Here is a 17283-nt window from a genome sequence, read left to right on the forward strand (position 1 = left end):
GTTGTCCTCTCATCATTCGGCTGTACGTGTGGTGTGGAGATTTCACACAGGAGTCATCCTCACTGTCGTTTTAGTTTCCAAAGGAATCCAAACAAGTCAAAGTTATGGATGTGAATTTCTGCACAGCAAAGACGAAGACTTGGATAAAAACTGCAAGACATTTTAAGTAACTATTGTAAGTGTGGTATTTTGTCCCAGCATCATCCCAACAGTTGGGAAATTCCAGAGTTGTAGCAGCTGGAACATGAAATACGGCCTGTGACTAAATCTCTTAAATAGATGGGTTACTAATAAAGGAATAGGTATGTCTAAAATGTTTTTCTTTTCAACATGAACAATGCACTAACACGGATCTATTGTTGATGGATTCATTTACATCATCGTAAATTGTTCAAATGGGATCAGTCCGGGCGGGTGAATGACCACCTCCGGTGCGATTGTTCAGCAGGATGCTGGTAGAAACTGTTGGCTGTAGGAGAATATGCAGAAGAGGAAAAATGAAGGAGGGGCACAGTAGGCCAATCCTCACCTCCTCCAGTCCACCTGTTCACAGGTGACTGAGCCACAGGTTGGCTCTGATGTGTCAGCTGAGTGAGTGTTAGATCAAAGAACTATAGGATACTATACTACTGACTTTTGGATATCTTCTCCTTTTTGGCTTTATAAAAAATAAAATTTGAATTTCAGTGCAGTTTAAGTAAAACGAGAGAAAGTATGGAAGGAGGGTCAAACTATTACATTCACAAACTTGAATACCTGAGAATCCATACTCTGAGGAGGGAGACACAGTAGTCTGATTTATCCAGTCATACAGAAAAAGACAACAATGGATGGAGTGAAAGAAACAACATATACGAATGTTACAACCAACCAAACGAGACCGAGCTGATGTAGGTTTTGTTTAAGTTCACTTCCCACCCCTGTGTCGAGTAGATTTCCCAGCTCTTAGATCAGTTAAGTGCACTTTATTAATGGATTGGATTTATATAGCGCTTTTCAAGGCACCCAAAGCGCTTTACAATGCCACTATTCATTCACTCTCACATTCACACACTGGTGGAGGCAGCTACGGTGTTATCCTTATGTTATCCTTTATTTATTTATTTTATTTTTAAATGAACAAATTATAATCAGAATTTTAATGAATGAATAATAAAGACACTACAACTTGAAATAATCTAAGAAATGTAATTCTATTTATTAACTATGACAATAAGATACAAAACAAAGGAAAAACATTTCTGATTAAATGAAATTGAAGTCACAACAAATATGAGAGAAATATTAAAGTTTTTAGAACTCAAAACCGTAAAAAATCATTTTATTTATTAAGCTAAACTGAAAAAAAGAGACTGGCCTCTCTTGGATTAATATAAGCACCTTGGGTGTATTCAACACAACTGCCTCATGTTTTAAAGTTAAGTGAGTTAATTTAACTCAATTGTTTAAGTTGCTGCCAAAACAAAACATCTGTGTACAACCAATGTCCACTTTCGAATTATATATTTGTGTGTGTGTGTGTGTGTGTGTGTGTGTGTGTGTGTGTGTGTGTGTGTGTGTGTGTGTGTGTGTATACGTTTTTAAATATAATTATATGTTTATTTGTAATTTTCCAGTTGCCAATTTGACTGAAATCTAACGACATGACGTCACCCTTCCGGTAAAGTTGAGAAAGAGTTCTGGGCGTGGCTGCCTGCGACGTGCCGTTCTTAGTCAAAGACGTGCTGACGCCAGTTTCGGGGCGGAGCTATAAAGGGTTGTTTTCCAGCACTGCCAACCTTACGCGATCTCCATTTTGTGAAAGCTGCCGAGGCCGAGCCGTGTGTCGTCCCCAAGAACCTCAGAAGACACGAACAAAAGAGTCTAAAGCAGCCGACGGACCGCTAGCTGACCAAGTTATTATCCGAAAGGAAAGCAAATCTTATCGTATGTCCGCTATCCAGAACCTCCAAACTTTTGGTGAGTGGTTTTTGATCGAAGAGAGCAGTCGCAGAGGGTGGGGGAAGGGCGAGAGCTCACGGTGCTAACGTCCAGCTTCAGCTTGGGGCCGAGGCTTATTTCCTGTGGCGTAGTTTCATTTACCTGCTTTTTACCTAACTAATTCGATCAAAATAAAGCGTGAAACTGGAGAAAATAAATGGGAAATGTCTGCCCGGATGTGTTAACTTTGTGGAAAAACGCTGTTTAGCGGCCTTGCTAACGTCAAAACGGCCGCCATTAGGCCCAAAAGCCGCTTCGAGCTACATATTTGTTTTCTTAGAAACCTTTGCCGCCTTTTTTTCTTCTTCTTTTGTTTATTTACTGGTGGCGTTAAAATATCGGATAAATGTCTCGGGTGTGATATACCGCGGGCTCGGTGGTGCCGCTGAAGTCACCCTGCCATGACTCTGCTGTTATTTGGCAATGGTTAAGAGCTTGCTAGCCCGACCTGCTGCATCTGTGCAGCTCTTCATTTGAAATATGAACCCCCAGTGGTAAACACGGGCAGGATTTGGCAGCAGGACAGCCAATCTGTATGTAAATCAGCCGGGTGAGCTGCCAGCCTTATGTGTTCATAATTCCATTGTGTTCTGCTCTTTCCAGACCCCTTTGCTGATGCAACTAAGGGTGATGACCGCCTCCCAGCCGGGACAGAGGACTACATCCACATAAGAATCCAACAGCGGAACGGGAGGAAGACCCTCACCACTGTCCAGGGCATCTCTGCCGACTATGACAAGAAGAAGCTAGTCAAGGCCTTCAAGAAGGTACAGCCACAGCGCTGCTTTGTTCTGAGTTTGGAGGTGGTTCTGGTTGTTGCTGCAGCGTTTTTGCTGATTGACATGTTTTTGTCTCCACAGAAATTTGCCTGCAATGGGACAGTGATTGAGCACCCAGAGTATGGTGAAGTGATCCAGCTTCAGGGAGACCAGCGCAAGAATATCTGCCAGTTCCTCATTGAGGTAGGTCTTCGTCCAGATGTTGCCCCTGATGTTTGTTCTCAAAGTTGCTGAGTGTAATTGGATCCCTTTGTCTTCTGTAGATCGACTTGGCCAAGGAGGAGCAGCTCAAAGTCCACGGCTTCTAGGAGCTGCTCTCGACCCACCCCCCCTCTCCTCAAAGGCCATTAAACTCCCCACCCCCGCTACATCTCTACCCCCTCCTATGTGCTGCTGTTGCTCTTCCTCCCCCCTCCCCTCTTTGCAATCCCACCAGCTCCTGTTAGCTAACACGTGAATTACCTCTGAAACAAACATGGGACTCTGTAACACCACCGCCCCCCTACAACACCAGGGGGCAGGCTCACTCTCACAAAGACACACCACTGCAGCTCCACACAACATCAGGGATGAGTGGTGATGACCCTCCCACACACTTCCACCTCCTCGTCCCTTTTGTTTATTTCCTTTTAAATTTTTTCTTTTAGGTCTTGTGCCACAGTACGGCGGCACAGTCTCATGTAACGTTTTTGTTTTGTACTCTTAAGGTGTTTCAATAAAACGATGAGTCTCCATATTTTGGAGTCGAGTGGTGTCATGGGGAACGGGGTGGGGGCTGGGTGTGCAGGAGGGTCCCAGTGTTTGCAGGTCGGAGGAGGTGCTGAGGATGTCTGTTAAAAGCAGAAAGGGGTTTCTGTAGTTGGCCAGCTCCAGATCTTTACCTCCTCTCGTCCTGCCTCATAAGTTGCCATTGTTTACATCCATCTGAGTGGAGAGCATTTAAGTGACCATCTTCACCACCATCCAGCAGATTTGGGCTTCTTGTTGGGTGCATTTTCTCTTTGCCAATCCAAGTATCACACTTTGACTGACGCGAGGCCTGTAAGGAAGGGGGAGTCTGTTCACTGTGATCAGATGGCAAAGTTACACCAGGGTGGGAAATTTAGTCCAAGCTGGTTTCATTTCTTTTGGGATTCATTAGTGAGGGTTTCCTGCTCTGGTCCTCAACCAGCTTTCTGGTTCAGCCCCACAGCAAATTTGGTACTGAACCTGTGGTTTATGGACACTTGAATCTATTAATTTCCTGCAATGCAATAATTTATAAACAAGTTCAGATGTAGTGATGCTGAAATAATAATGGTTTAAAACGAACACAAAGCCATGGCCAGGTCGCACTGTGCTACTGTGATGGAGTGTTTTGCAAGTTCCACATTTGGTTCAATAAAATTTCTGCAGTTGATAAGCCTGTCATGTGTGGGTGCTTTTACTACTTCAGTTTGCAGCAGATTTGAGCTCTGAGGTGGAGAACACATCTGTGGACATGTTTAATGTGTAAAATAAGGATATGCTACTTTGGTGCTTTATTTCTGTAACTGCACAGCTGTTTAAAGTAGACTCGTCAAAGTATTTAATAAAAACAAGCATATTTGCTAGTGATGTGTAGATGAGGCCTCGTGAAGCGTTTCAGCACATTCCCCGAACTTCGATACTGTCGACAGTGTTGCTGTTTTGCTCCATACTGACACCTGCTGGACCTTAAATGTCATTGCAGGCAACTTACTTGAGACTCTCAACTAGGGGTGGGTTTTTATAATCGATTCATCGATTAAAATCGATTCTGGCTTGGATAACGTAAAATCGATTCATTAAAATCCTGAATCGATTTTTTAATATAAATTTATTTTGTCCGAAATGCCAGAATCTCTGGTGACATCTCACAAAATTTCAAGAACCACCAAACAGTAAATGAGAGCAGGTACAGGGATTCTGCACATAGACTTAAACACACAGCGCGACCCGCGGATCAGAATCAGTTAGATGTCGCCTTTCTCACAGTCGGGGCTGAAAGCCGACAGCTCGCTGATTCTGATCTGTCAGCGGGTCTGCGCTTTGTGTTCACGCCCTTTATGCGCTGATTCTAAAGCTGTTAGTTTGATGTCTCTCCAAACAACATTGACCGAACCAGCAGCAAAAGAAGATCCAAACGCTTCACATAAACATCGTCATGAATTCACTCTTTTACTGTTTTGCTTCCATTGCATGCACAGCTCTCTCTCTCTCTCTCTCTCTCGAACAGTTTCGCTTTCTTCATTATTCGCTTGCTTGTTATGCACAAGTCTACTGTTGCTTACAGCGCTGTCGGCCGCTGTTTTTTTCCCTTTTACATTCTTCCGAAAAGAAAACCTCATTTCTGCTGTTCAATACTGAACAAATTTAAACTTTTTAATATTATTCAAAATGCAAAATGCTTAGCCGTGTGTCTAATAAAACCGCTGTAACGTCAGAGGTAATGTTCATTAATTAATGGTTTTCTTTCGTTTTTGATGTACTGCAGAATATTTTTATAAAATCCCAGGCCAGGAAAATCACCTTCATGTTTTTCTGTGTTTTATCTTCAGCTACTTTGACACAAAGGCATCTGCTGTGATGCTCACAGCTTGGATAAAGTCTTGCGAGTGTCAGCTTCCTTTTTATAGATACAAAAATATGTAAATGTTCTGATCTGAATTATACTTCTGACTGTCAAAATTTCCCAGATTTAAATCGAATCGAATCGAATTAAATCGAATCGTGGATCGAATCGATTTGGGACCTTGTGAATCGGAATTGAATCGATTCTAGAAATCAGTGACGATACCCAGCCCTACCAACAGACACTGATTCAATGACCTAGTCATACTTGTATACACTGTAAGGTACTTTCCATGGAATCATTTTATATCTTTTACATTTCAAATGTTGTAGACATCTTTAAAATATGTTGCGAATGACATTAAGTGAAAATTTAAATGAAAGTATTGTGAATGTAATATTACCCATTTAAATGTAATTGACTGGAGAGTTTATTATAAATTTCTATTCAGAAAAATAAGTTGTTTTTACATTCAGCCTATTGCATTTTTTTGACACCATTTCCCCAGCTTTGGAAAACACGCTCACAGGGCACAGATGAAGCTGGGGTACAAAAACTGTAAAGCCAGGTGGGAAAGGTTCGGATAAGATGTCTTCCTATTCCTCCAGTACCTTAAAGGATCCTCTGATCTTGGAATGTTTCTCTCCGCCAAGTAGCGCTGGACCTCAGTAATGGAGTCTGCTGTTGGGTTGTTGGGTTGTCTGCCAACTTCTCCATTGAGCCGCTGCCACAGGTTTTCTGAAATAATAAAAAATGCATGGCTGTTTTAGTTTTTGTCATCTACCCCAAATTAGCACACATTAGTATCAAAATAAATGTACGAATAAACTGATAATACTGAACTTGCCTGGAACAGGTGACTGCTCTGATGAAGGTCCAGGCTGTGGCTCAGATGTTGTGCAGGCAATTACTGCAGCACACTCCACTTTCAGGCGATTGACTTCCTCACTACACTTGGAGGAACTATGAAATCCGAGTGTTTTAAATCTGGGGTCTAAAAGTGTTGATAGGGTCAACACACTTAATGACTCCAGATTAGAAGCGGTGTCTGTGACACGACACCTCAGTTGGTCATGGAGATGGGTGGCTGCTTGTGTGTGTAGATGTAAAGAGTTCTGCTCAAGTGCACAATATAGCATTTTCATCATCATCACCTTTGATCCTGAACCTCTCCTCAGACAACTCCACTGTAGCCTGGTGGAAAGGGACCAACACAAGAAGTGCTTCTGTTACGATGTCACACTCATCAGCCGTAAGTGGAGTTAAATCTGTTGGAAGAGAAGCAACAGATTCCCAGCCTGCTTCTTTCTCATCATGAAGCCGTGACAGCATCTGATATGTGCTGTTCCAACGTGTTGGTACCTCGTTGATAAGTTTCAAGACGGGCCGTCCCACCTGCTGCTGCACTTGAGCAAGCTTTTCTTTGGCTGCAGTGCTGGATCTGAAGAATGATACGATCTGTCTAGATTTGTCTCTTATGGATGAAAGTTCAGGGATTTGATCACGTGATTTCTTGACTAATACATTGCGTTTGTGTGCAATGTGAACTGAAAGTCGAATTTGGAGAGTTCTTGTTGCTGCAGTCATGTTTGGTGCTGCGTTGGTCAGAAGACACCTTATTTGTGATGGCCCAGTCATCCATCATGACCGTTTTGAATTGGGCCAAATTGTCTGCAGTGTGACTTTGTGGAAAGTGTTTCACACCCAACACAGATGCGCACAACTGCATATTCTCATTAATGTAGAACCCGTCACTCTCCACAATACTAAGGGGTTGGCAGCCATTTATAATAAAATCCAGGACTGCCTGGTGCAGAACAGTCATCCTAGATGCTTGATTTCAAAATAATAGAACACATATTAATGAAAAATGACAATAAAGCTGTTCAGTGTCTGTATAGGCCGACCTGTGTTCATTCTCGGTGTGCTTGTCTCCTCATTTTCATGTTTGGCTCTGTAACGCCTAAACACTGAGGAGGTGCTTTTGTTTGTGTAAGAAAGCTCCGCAGAACAGATGCGACATTTAACCTGCATAACATGAAATAAATATTTTACACTGCAGGTCACGTTGCTGTTGTTCCTATTCTGATAGATTACACTGAAACAACGACAGACAAACAGTTACCTTATTTGCAGTGAAAAGATCAAAATGATCCCACACAGCAGAAATCTTTCTTTTTCTTTTGGGCTGCATTTTGTTATAGAGAGATATGTTTTTTTTAATCTTTGCGAGAGCCTTCTGTCACAGAGCACTTCTGACACTTGTCTCGACTCTCAATTTAAAACATTTAAAACTACAGGCTGAAGTCTTTCAGGTGTGTAAAACAGGCAGGTGTCACAATTCCTCTGATGGTGTAAAATTAACGAAAGGTCTGTGGCTGCTCCACACCGCTCCAGAGAATCATCTACTGGTGCTCCGTACTCCTCCAGCTGCTCATCACCGATGCGTCCAACCATGTAGTCAGAGTTTAAGCTGCATCTCTGCATCTCGGCGACACCGAGATCCAAAACTACGCTTCTCTTACAGTCGTGACACACCGAGGCTGCAGCTGTCAGCAGCTGTTTGTTGGTCAGTCACTGCTCTTAGTTTATCCACAGGAAACGAGTTTATGTTTGAAGGTCTCACTCTGCACATGCACGTATCTGCCAGGAGGGGGTGCTAAAAGATCTGCTTTCACACTGCACACAGTGTGTGTCATTTCCCTGAGGTCCACAGGACAAGCACTTTCAGCTTTTTAATTTCCCCAACATTTAGTAACATTTTGACAATAATCAAATAAAGTGTTATAACAAGCACAAAATCAGACCTGCTCTTTATTTCTTTATGTTAGGTGTCGTGATGATGTTGTGATAAGTGTAATTTGAATCTTCTTTCTCTTCTCTCCTTTGGTCACCTGCTGCTTTTGAGACTGTATGCTTCTGAGTTTTATTTATTTACTATAAATAATAAATAATGTTCAGCTGTAATGATGTAATACGTTAGCACTGCTGCCTGGGTTTGAATCCCCCATCTGGCTGGAGCCTTTCTCTATAAACCTCCATGACATTTACACCAGGATAAAGAAACAATAATATTATGAAGTGGTTACTGAAATCACGATAATGACAAGAAGAATCAGAGAAAGAGCTTGCATCCATGAGCTAATGAGAACATCGTCGTAACCAGGCGAGCAACACGGCGAGCGCTTGGTGTGTGTGCTGCTGACAAAGACAGTTCAGTTCAAACTCCAGCTCTCATTTCAAATCCACAAACATGTTAAATGATTCTACTTTTTTCATCTCAACAAAAGAAAGAAAAAACAACAAAAGGTTATTTGAATTTCTTTTATATTTCAAATCAGTCCAAGAGGGATGATCATTGCCGCTGTGTTCCCGAGATCCCCAAAATATATTTCTTTAACTCCAACTGATAAATATTAGAGGCGATTTTATGAAAGCAAATCGATTCAGTCCTGTGGGCACTGTGGTTGTGGTTGTTTTAGGGGTGGTGGTTGGCATTGGTGGCAGTCCTTTGCAGGTGACACTGAGGTCAGGGTTAGGGGTTTGTAGCTTAAACCTATTCGCTGGAACGTTGAAGACAATGTAATTACACAGCAAAGCAAGACACGAGTAGGCAAAGTTCTTCATGTTTCTCGTGCACGGGAGAGAACCGGACAGGCGCCGTTCCTTCGCTTGACCCCAGTCGCTCTCGTCCGCTCCCCCGTAACACTGCTCTTTTATTGAGGTTACATGAATATACATAGGTGCATTAACATATGATGTCTACATACAAACAAAGAGTACCTTGCCTGTGTGTGTGTGTGTGTGTGTGTGTGTGTGTGTGTGTGTGTGTGTGTGTGTGTGTGTGTGTGTGTGTGACCCCATGAACGACTTCCCTAAACCTGCTGGTCTGGAAGTCCAGCAGTTCATCTAAACAAAAGGCACTTAGCCTAAAACAGACGTAGATACGTTAATCCATAAAACAATAAGAGAAGGTACGAGCTCTCCCACGCTCCCAGAGTGCTCTGGAATACACACAAAGTTTGCAGACTATTAAGGATCAAACCTCTACCAATCTACAACTAATTATAAAACTCTAAGAATATATAAGTAGATATTTCTAAGCACAAATGATAATCAACAATACAAAACCTGACACGTTTTGTGTGTGCATGTGGGGAGGTTAGCCTGGGGCACCAAGCAGGCTAGGACCGTCCCTGGGAGGCAGTCCTCAGCAGGTGACACTGAGGTCACTGTTGGTCCCAGTGGACGTGAACGTCATGAAGCCCGGCTGGTTGGAGGAGATCTGGGTCCTGATCCAGGTCTGGTACTGGGATACTCTGGCGTAGACTCCTGGAAGATTCGGCCTGGCACAACCTTCCCCAAAACTGACGACTCCCGCCTGAATCCAGCGACCGCTCTGCTTGATCACCATTGGACCTCCTGAATCCCCCTTTGAGAGCAGAAACATTTACTGTTAGCTGAGGAGAAGAAACTGTAGAAGGTGAAAATGTGCCAAACACAGGTAACAACAATCACCTGACAGGAGTCCTTTCCTCCTGCACTTAACCCGGCACAGATCATGTTGCCAGTGATTGATCCCACTCCATAGTTACAGTTACACTGCCTGTTTCCCACAACAGGAACCTCCACCTCCATCAGGTTGGGTGAAGGAGCGGACGCTAAGGCAAAAAAGTATAAAGCAGAAAAAGTAAAGTAGATGAAAGGTCTCCCTCATTTGATACCAGGATTATTGTGTGGCTGTAATTCCTTCCGTATCAAAAATATTTTTCTTGTCTAGTGATATTTTAACACTGGGGAATGACGCTTTGGCTGTGAAATGGAGAAACAACACCAGTATTCACATGGCGAGACAAAAATTGGAAAGATTCTAACGTAAAATTGGCCAAAAAAATGAGGTGAGTGGTCAGGTTGGATGCACTCCTTTTGCAGGCCTGTTGACTGCAGTGGCTTGTTTTATCTCAAACAGCTAACAGATCAACTGCAGAGGAATGGCTTATTTGAAGGTCTCTATCACGGTTCTGGGTCATTTTGACGCAGCATTTTCAGTTTCTTGCATTTTGGTATTATTCTCTATGATTTATGTTCTGATTCTCTGGTTGTGCTGTTTTGATTGTTATTATTCTATGTTTCAGTTTAATTCTGGCTATGAGTTTAGTTCTTGTTCTTGTTCCCTCGTGTTTAGTGTAGGTGTCATGTCTGTGCCTATTGTGTGCTTCCTGTTTTACTTTGAAAATCTGTGTCTCATGTCAGTGTTTCCAATTTTGCTTCCCTTGTCTCGTTAGGTCTAATTCCTCCCAGCTGTGCTTCCCTCCTGTCTCCAATTCCCGGATTACTCGACTGGGTACTTAAGCCCTTTTAAAACATTTAAAAAAACAATGTGTTCCCAGTCATCAAACTCAGATTTAGAACGTTTTAGCTTGCAGAAGAATTTTATTGCTTGAAGTATTTCTGAGCCATCTGAGACAGCACACTTATTTCTTTCAGTGTGGAGATTTTTTACTCTAAAAGTAATCTGGTGTTTTTATGACCCACCTCCTTCTCTAGTACTTCCCCAGCCGGTGACCCAGCTGTTAACACCGCTGTAGAAGATGCTGTTTGAAGCTGCCAGGCAGACGGGAGAAATGTAGTTGTTGAAGGTCACCGGTGAGGAGAGCTGCAGGAGGCAGATGTCATTGTTGAAAGTTTGAGAGTTGTATTTTGGATGTTTGATGATCTTTGTTACAGTTCGAGATACTGCATTGGGATTGGATCCCTGTAGACTCTGACGGCCCAGATTCACAGTCAGTCCTCTCAGGTTGGTGCTGAGATCATCAAGGAGCACAAAACAGCATGCAGTTATTACGATGGCTAAAAAGAAATGATATTATTGATTCCTACTCTGTTAAATATTTATCCTGTTACACCCTCACCCCCTGATTAAAACCTTTTATAATCTCTTTAAATCTTGTTTAGAGTGCAGCTTCAGCCTCATTACTCACGTTTCAAAGCAGTGAGCAGCAGTCAGCACCCACTGACTGTTAATGAGGGATCCTCCACAGAAGTGGGACCCAGATCTTTGCAGACTGACCTGCCAGGGCCAGCTGCCAACAGGGGCCACCTGTCCTCCTACAATCCTGGTGTTGAGCTTTGGCTGACCACAAACTGAAGACCGACATTAAAACACAGAGTGAGCATTACTGTAGGAGCTGTAAACTCTCAGCACTACAAACTGCTGAGTGAGGACACAGCGATCCTGGACTAACAGCAGTAAAAAGTAATCTGATTTCAGGAGTTCACTGCGTTGCAAGTCTAGAGTCCAGTCAGAAACTAATATTCATCCTCATGATGTATTAAACATTACAAGTTAAAAGGAAACTTTATCTTACCATTCAGCTGTGACTCAGACTCTGAAAAACAGGAAAACATTTTGGTTAGTGTCACCTCAGCTATTTTGAGTCTTCAAACTGGACGTCTGGACTTTTGGTGCAATTCAAGCCTTTTGGAGCATTTTTAAAGACATCATCTGATCAATAACAGCGCTGCTGTGGTTTCAAGTCTTTGGTGTCTGGGAGTCCACGAACACATGATCTGCAGTTACATCATAAGTTTAAAGCTTATGGACGTGCTGCACATGATTACTACATGATTACAACGACCAAGAATTATTTTTAGGGGCTTGTTTATATTAAATAAAACATGATACAGAGCATCGCAGCACATTAAAAAGACAACAGCCTTAATTAACGCAGTGGACGATTGGACCCAAAAGTTGGGTTGATACGTCATCACTTATGTTACGATTCGATGTTGTCAGTGTTTTGTTTTAGGCGTGACTGTTATGTGTTTCCTGTTTTACTTTGAAGGTCTGTCTTATCTCAGTGTGTTCAGTTTAAGCTTCCTTGTCTCGTCAGTTCTGATTTGCCCCAGCTGTGTTTCCCTCCTGTTGTCCATTCCCTGATTGCTCGCTCTATGTATTTAAGCCCTGTGTTTCAGTTTGTCATGGTCGTGATCTCCCCCCGTGTTGTAAATAGTTTGTTGTATATAGATGTAAATAGTTTTCGATACTGTTTTTACTCGGTAGCTGTAGGGGTGAGAAGCCATTTTTCTTTGGGAACCTTTTCTCCTGTTTTTGGTTAGAGAGGCAGGTAAGACACCTGTAATATTTGTTTGGGGTTTTCTGTGAAGGTAAGCCAGCTGCATTTCATTTCTAGAGTTTTTGTTTGTTGTTTTGGCCATGCTCACCCTGATGCCTGCTACCTTTTGGGACTCAATAAACTGACTGGCTGTTGTGAAATCCGTGGTAGCTGTTTTTTGTTGGTTCGTCCTCCTTAAGAGCAGGGAGTGGGGGGGGGGCATTTTTCCTTATTTTTGTTTTCCTTATGTCGCACGCCGGTTCCCTGGGCTGGGGTGTAACACTTAACAGATAACAACGAGGGTAACGAAAAGTCTAAATATGGCCACATCTGACTTTATGAGCTATAAGAAGAATTATTTCCTTGGTACTTAAACCGATTCTGAAGTACAATTTCACTAACTTAGAGGGTAACCGTGGCAGATCGCCTCAAAACAAATTTCCCACGCGTGGGACTAATAAAGGTTATCTTATCTGGAAACAAGTGTAATCTCCACATTTCAACTTTTTTTCAAAATAGATTTTCTAATTTAATCTTGAAAATTCGACTTTATTCTTAAAATGATCAGTAATGTTTTTTCCTAATGTGGCCCTAATACTCTGTAATTAAGTTCTAACTACATAATTATATCTAATAAAGTGACTTCTTACATTCATGTATATTATATCCAATATAAGCATTAGAAATATCCTGTCTCAGAGTGATGCTGAAAAACTTTATGCATTTATTACTTCCAGGCTGGACGACTGTGATTCATTATTATCAGGAAGTCTTCAGTTAATCCAAAATGCTGCAGCCAGAGTCCTGACAGGGACTAGAAGGAGAGAGATTTCTCCTGTATTGGCTTCCCTTCATTGGCTCCCTGTCATGGGCTGGGACCCAGCATTTTCTGTTCATTTTGCATCATTGGCATGTACTGTAGAAGACATGCTAAGTTCTTGTTGTCTCTACCATTAGTTCGGATTTCAGTTGCCTTGTATTTTGACATTCTTTTATGTTAAGTCATCCAGTCCAGTCTTTAGTCCTTGTCGATCTAGATCCTGTTGTGTCGTCACCCCTTATGTTCCAGTCTGCCTTGTTCATGTTGTCAAGTCAGTATTACGTCTGCCTCCGTCATGTTTCCTGTTTTATTTTGAAAGAGTCTGGTGTTCTTTGTTCATTGTATTTAGTTTCACTTCCCCTGATCGCCCCTCGTGTGTATTTAGTGTGTGTGTACGTTTCTGTCTTTGTCAGAACGTCTGTGTCACCATGTCATAGCACTCATGGTAGTCACAGTAAACATAGTTATCATAGTTATCGTGTTTAGTTTTCCCAGTGTAGGTTGCAGTTTAGTTTGTCACCCAGTTTGTATTGTATTCATATTTATCAGCCAAAATAAAATGGCTTGGCTTTGGTTTAACTCTCCGCTCCGTCTCCTTCTGTGTGCGCACCTGGGCCCTCGTTCTCGCACAGTCAGCTCCGCTGGCCGTGACACTCCCGCTTAAATCCAGAATTGAATTCAAAATCCTGCTCCTCACATACAAGGTCTTAAATAATCGGGCCCCATCTTATCTTAATAACCTTGTAGTACCATATCACGCCCTGAAATGTTGGTGATTTGATGATATATAAATAAAACTGAATTTTCTTATCACAACAAAAACAACAGCTGAATGTCATCTACGAAGGACGTGAGCCACATATTTGAACTGTAATATCTCTTCTTGAGTATTAAGACTTAATATGTTAACATTATAAAAACATTATAAGTCTCAAGTTCTTAATATGAATTGGAATAAAATTTAAACACGGAATCAAAGCTAAAATAAAATAAAGCAGCTGTGACACAGACGCTGATTGATGGAGAGCAGTTCAGCCTCTCAGCTGCTTCCAAACCAAACAGATCGTCACATTAATCTGTGTTTTAGCTTTCATCACCAAGATAAAGATGAAGCTAAAGCACAACACCAGTCCTCCTTTTCCTGCAGTGCCACTTTAAAGTGAAGCGCTGTGCTCCTGAGTGTTTTCACCCTCTGAGTCGTACCTGATGCAGGTGTGTGCAGAGAGCTCTTACCTTGGGTCAGGAGCATCAGCCCAGCAGCCAAACACATCACTTTGTAGAAAGCCATCGCTGTAAGATCCAAACCTCCAGACCTGCTGAAGCTTAAATAACCTTCCTCTCTCCTCCTCCTCTCTGTCTGCATTAAGCACACCTCTCTCAGACACCTGTCTGACGACACACCCAACGCCTCACTGCAGCTCACCTGATCCAGGAATTTCAGCTTCCAGGCAGCAATGTTGAACCTTTTTATTAATCCTTTCCAGCTCGATTTCTCTCCCAGTCAATCAGTACACGTCCTTTTCTCCTTCCTTGGTGTCCAGCCTCACATACGGTTCACTGTGAGCCTTTTCCTTTATCCTTGCCACCTCTCTCTTAGCAGCCAGCAGGCCGGTCTACTTCCTTCAGCTCCCTGACTCTCCCACTTTTTCTTTGCTAACCTCTTCCTTTGAATGCTTTCCTGTACTTCCTCATCCTAACACCAAGTCCTCTTCAGTACACCAAACACCTTCTTGGATGTTTCCCTCAGCGCTTTCCCAGCTATCTGGCAACTTTTCCCTTCCAACCAGAACCTGAACTCTGTGCTACATTCTGCTTTCTTTAACTTCCACCATTTCATCTTCATCTCTGTCTTTCGCGTCCTCTTCTTGATTTTTATAGTCATCCTACAGAGTGCCATCAAAATCTCCCCTGAGGCCACCGTGCAGTCTTACATCTCAGATTGCAGGTTCTGCGTAAGACACAATTTAATTGTCCAGCAGAATTACTGGACTTGAAAACCTGATGCTGAACAAACTGAACTTCACAATTTAGCATTTCTTCTTGATATTTCATTCTGCTTTTTCTAACCTAAATAATAAATATATTTATTATTTATAAATATTTATATTTATTCTGCTCTTAAAAATTTGAGCATGTGCGAGTCAAAAAACAGTGAACCTGTCTCTTATTATTCGGCTGTAACTCTGATAACAACCAATCACAGAGTGGAGACAGCTGTCAGCATTGTCAGCATTTTCTTTAAACTTAACTTAAACAGCAACACAATAACGTCAGAAGAACAATGACCCAACTCTTAATTTTGAAATTATGACTAATGACTGAGAATGTAAAGTTCAAATGTCAGCACTGAAGGTTTGTTTAAAGAAGCAGTTTCTGTTTGTGCTGCATGATTCACTCAGAGATTATAAAGGACAGAAACACAACAGATCTGTTCTGTGAAAGAAAAAGTCCTTTCTGTGCTTCATTTATCTGCACTGACAGCAGGACTTACACAATAGGGAGTGTCAACAATAACCCTGCTCAGGAATTAACTGGTCAGCCTGCATTAGGTTTCCTAGAATTAACAAATGAACTGCATCCACCGTCAGTGACATAACGTGGAATTACAGTCTCCTAGTTCTCACCCCCCCCCCCCTTTTTTTTTGTATATGAGGGGTGGGGGGCACACTGGTGGTCTAAATACTAGAGACTGCGGGCAATATTACATTTCCTCTGCACATGCTCAGTAAGCCTGTGGAAGTGAAGTGCAGTTATCTCACTTATGCAGAGATGCTCAAGGTTCAATCTAATTTTCTCATAAGGAAATTTGTTTTTGGATGTACAATATTTTTTTCTGCTGCCAAAACTTTGGATAACTGGGATTTTTATTTATTTATTTATTTTAATTCCGGAGGCCTTTGAAAGTGACAAACAAAGACTCACTGCAGGCTTGGACAGCTGATTGAAGGAGATGCTCTGTCCCCACTGCTGCTCTGCAAAGGCACGAAACCCCCTCAGTGAGATCGTTGACAAGACTGGCTACAGATACCGACAATAGAATCGAGCAATCATCATCAGTGTTTGAAGCCACGTTATGAACCAAATAAACTGTTCAGGTAAATTCACCCAGTCAGGGGATTGTAGCCTAGCTGACTGACTGGTTTTCTCCCAGGCTGACCATGAAAAACAGCGGCTGAGTGAAAGCCTTTATTTGTTAATGCTGGTGTGCGTCACATCTATTGTGTCTATAATGCCTCTGTTTTGCTACGCTGATGCAGATTTGACGTAGCTACGTCTTACGAGTTATTCACTACCTGAACAGTTTAGGTGGTTCATAATGTGGCTTCAAACACTGTGACGTTTTTCCTCATTTGTACTGTGATCTTATTTTTATTTTCTGTTTTATTTTCTTCCATTTTTGCAGAAACCCTTATGTACCATCACACTGAGTATTAGAGAAACTGCATCTTTTGCAACTCAGTCCCTGGATGTAAGACCATCCTTCTGATTCAGGATAATCACGGGAGCACCAGCTAGCCTTCAGCCAACAGACACCATAATAATAATAATAATAATGGATTGGATTTATATAGCGCTTTTCAAGGCACCCAAAGCGCTTTACAATACCACTATTCATTCACTCTCACATTCATACACTGGTGGAGGCAGCTACAGTTGTAGCCACAGCTGCCCTGGGGCAGACTGACAGAAGCGAGGCTGCCATATCGCGCCATCGGCCCCTCTGGCCAACACCAGTAGGCGGTAGGGTAAAGTGTCTTGCCCAAGGACACAACGACCAGGACAGAGAGCCCAGGGATCGAACCGGCAACCTTCCGGTTACAGATGCGATTCCCAACCCCCTGAGCCACGGTCGCCCCTATGGACCATACCGCACCATACCTTTGTTGTGTTATGCTCATGTCGTGGATTACTGGAATGCTGGTGGAACTGAGACACCTGTGATTTTCTGGATCTTTAGTTATTATTACAGTCAAGCAGAAACACTTTGACTAAACAGGTGATTTTAATTTTTTGTGA

At 42.3% G+C, this 17283-nt stretch overlaps 2 protein-coding genes across 2 annotated transcripts; one reads left to right on the top strand and one right to left on the bottom strand.

Annotated features, from left to right (window-relative positions):
- The first annotated feature begins 1771 nt into the window (after window positions 1–1771).
- Window positions 1772–3495, top strand: eif1 (eukaryotic translation initiation factor 1). Its single transcript, XM_080905305.1, has 4 exons — window positions 1772–1959; window positions 2584–2747; window positions 2841–2942; window positions 3023–3495. Exons 1-4 carry the CDS (start codon window positions 1929–1931, stop codon window positions 3065–3067), a joined length of 342 nt encoding a protein of 113 aa, XP_080761431.1. The 5' UTR covers window positions 1772–1928; the 3' UTR covers window positions 3068–3495.
- Window positions 3496–9138: 5643 nt separating this feature from the next.
- Window positions 9139–14874, bottom strand: LOC308411697 (serine protease 27-like). Its single transcript, XM_080905681.1, has 6 exons — window positions 14500–14874; window positions 11700–11720; window positions 11313–11475; window positions 10867–11135; window positions 9850–9992; window positions 9139–9763 (listed from the first exon to the last, which is right to left on the bottom strand). Exons 1-6 carry the CDS (start codon window positions 14627–14629, stop codon window positions 9542–9544), a joined length of 948 nt encoding a protein of 315 aa, XP_080761807.1. The 5' UTR covers window positions 14630–14874; the 3' UTR covers window positions 9139–9541.
- Between the last annotated feature and the right edge of the window lie 2409 nt (window positions 14875–17283).

This window comes from Rhamphochromis sp. 'chilingali', assembly GCF_963969265.1.
Source record: "Rhamphochromis sp. 'chilingali' genome assembly, chromosome: 15".
Lineage (NCBI taxonomy): Eukaryota > Metazoa > Chordata > Actinopteri > Cichliformes > Cichlidae > Rhamphochromis > Rhamphochromis sp. 'chilingali'.

Bases quoted from the DNA above. Each gene is read 5' to 3' on its own strand.
- eif1 (XM_080905305.1), top strand. From the start codon at position 1,929: ATGTCCGCTATCCAGAACCTCCAAACTTTTG. The intron at 2,748-2,840 runs GTACAGCCACAG...TTGTCTCCACAG, and splicing joins TAGTCAAGGCCTTCAAGAAG to AAATTTGCCTGCAATGGGAC. The intron at 2,943-3,022 runs GTAGGTCTTCGT...TGTCTTCTGTAG, and splicing joins TCTGCCAGTTCCTCATTGAG to ATCGACTTGGCCAAGGAGGA.
- LOC308411697 (XM_080905681.1), bottom strand. From the start codon at position 14,629: ATGCAGACAGAGAGGAGGAGGAGAGAGGAAGGTTATTTAAGCTTCAGC. The intron at 11,721-14,499 runs GTAAGAGCTCTC...CCTGTTTTTCAG, and splicing joins GCTGATGCTCCTGACCCAAG to AGTCTGAGTCACAGCTGAAT. The intron at 11,136-11,312 runs GTGAGTAATGAG...TGATGATCTCAG, and splicing joins GCTGCTCACTGCTTTGAAAC to CACCAACCTGAGAGGACTGA.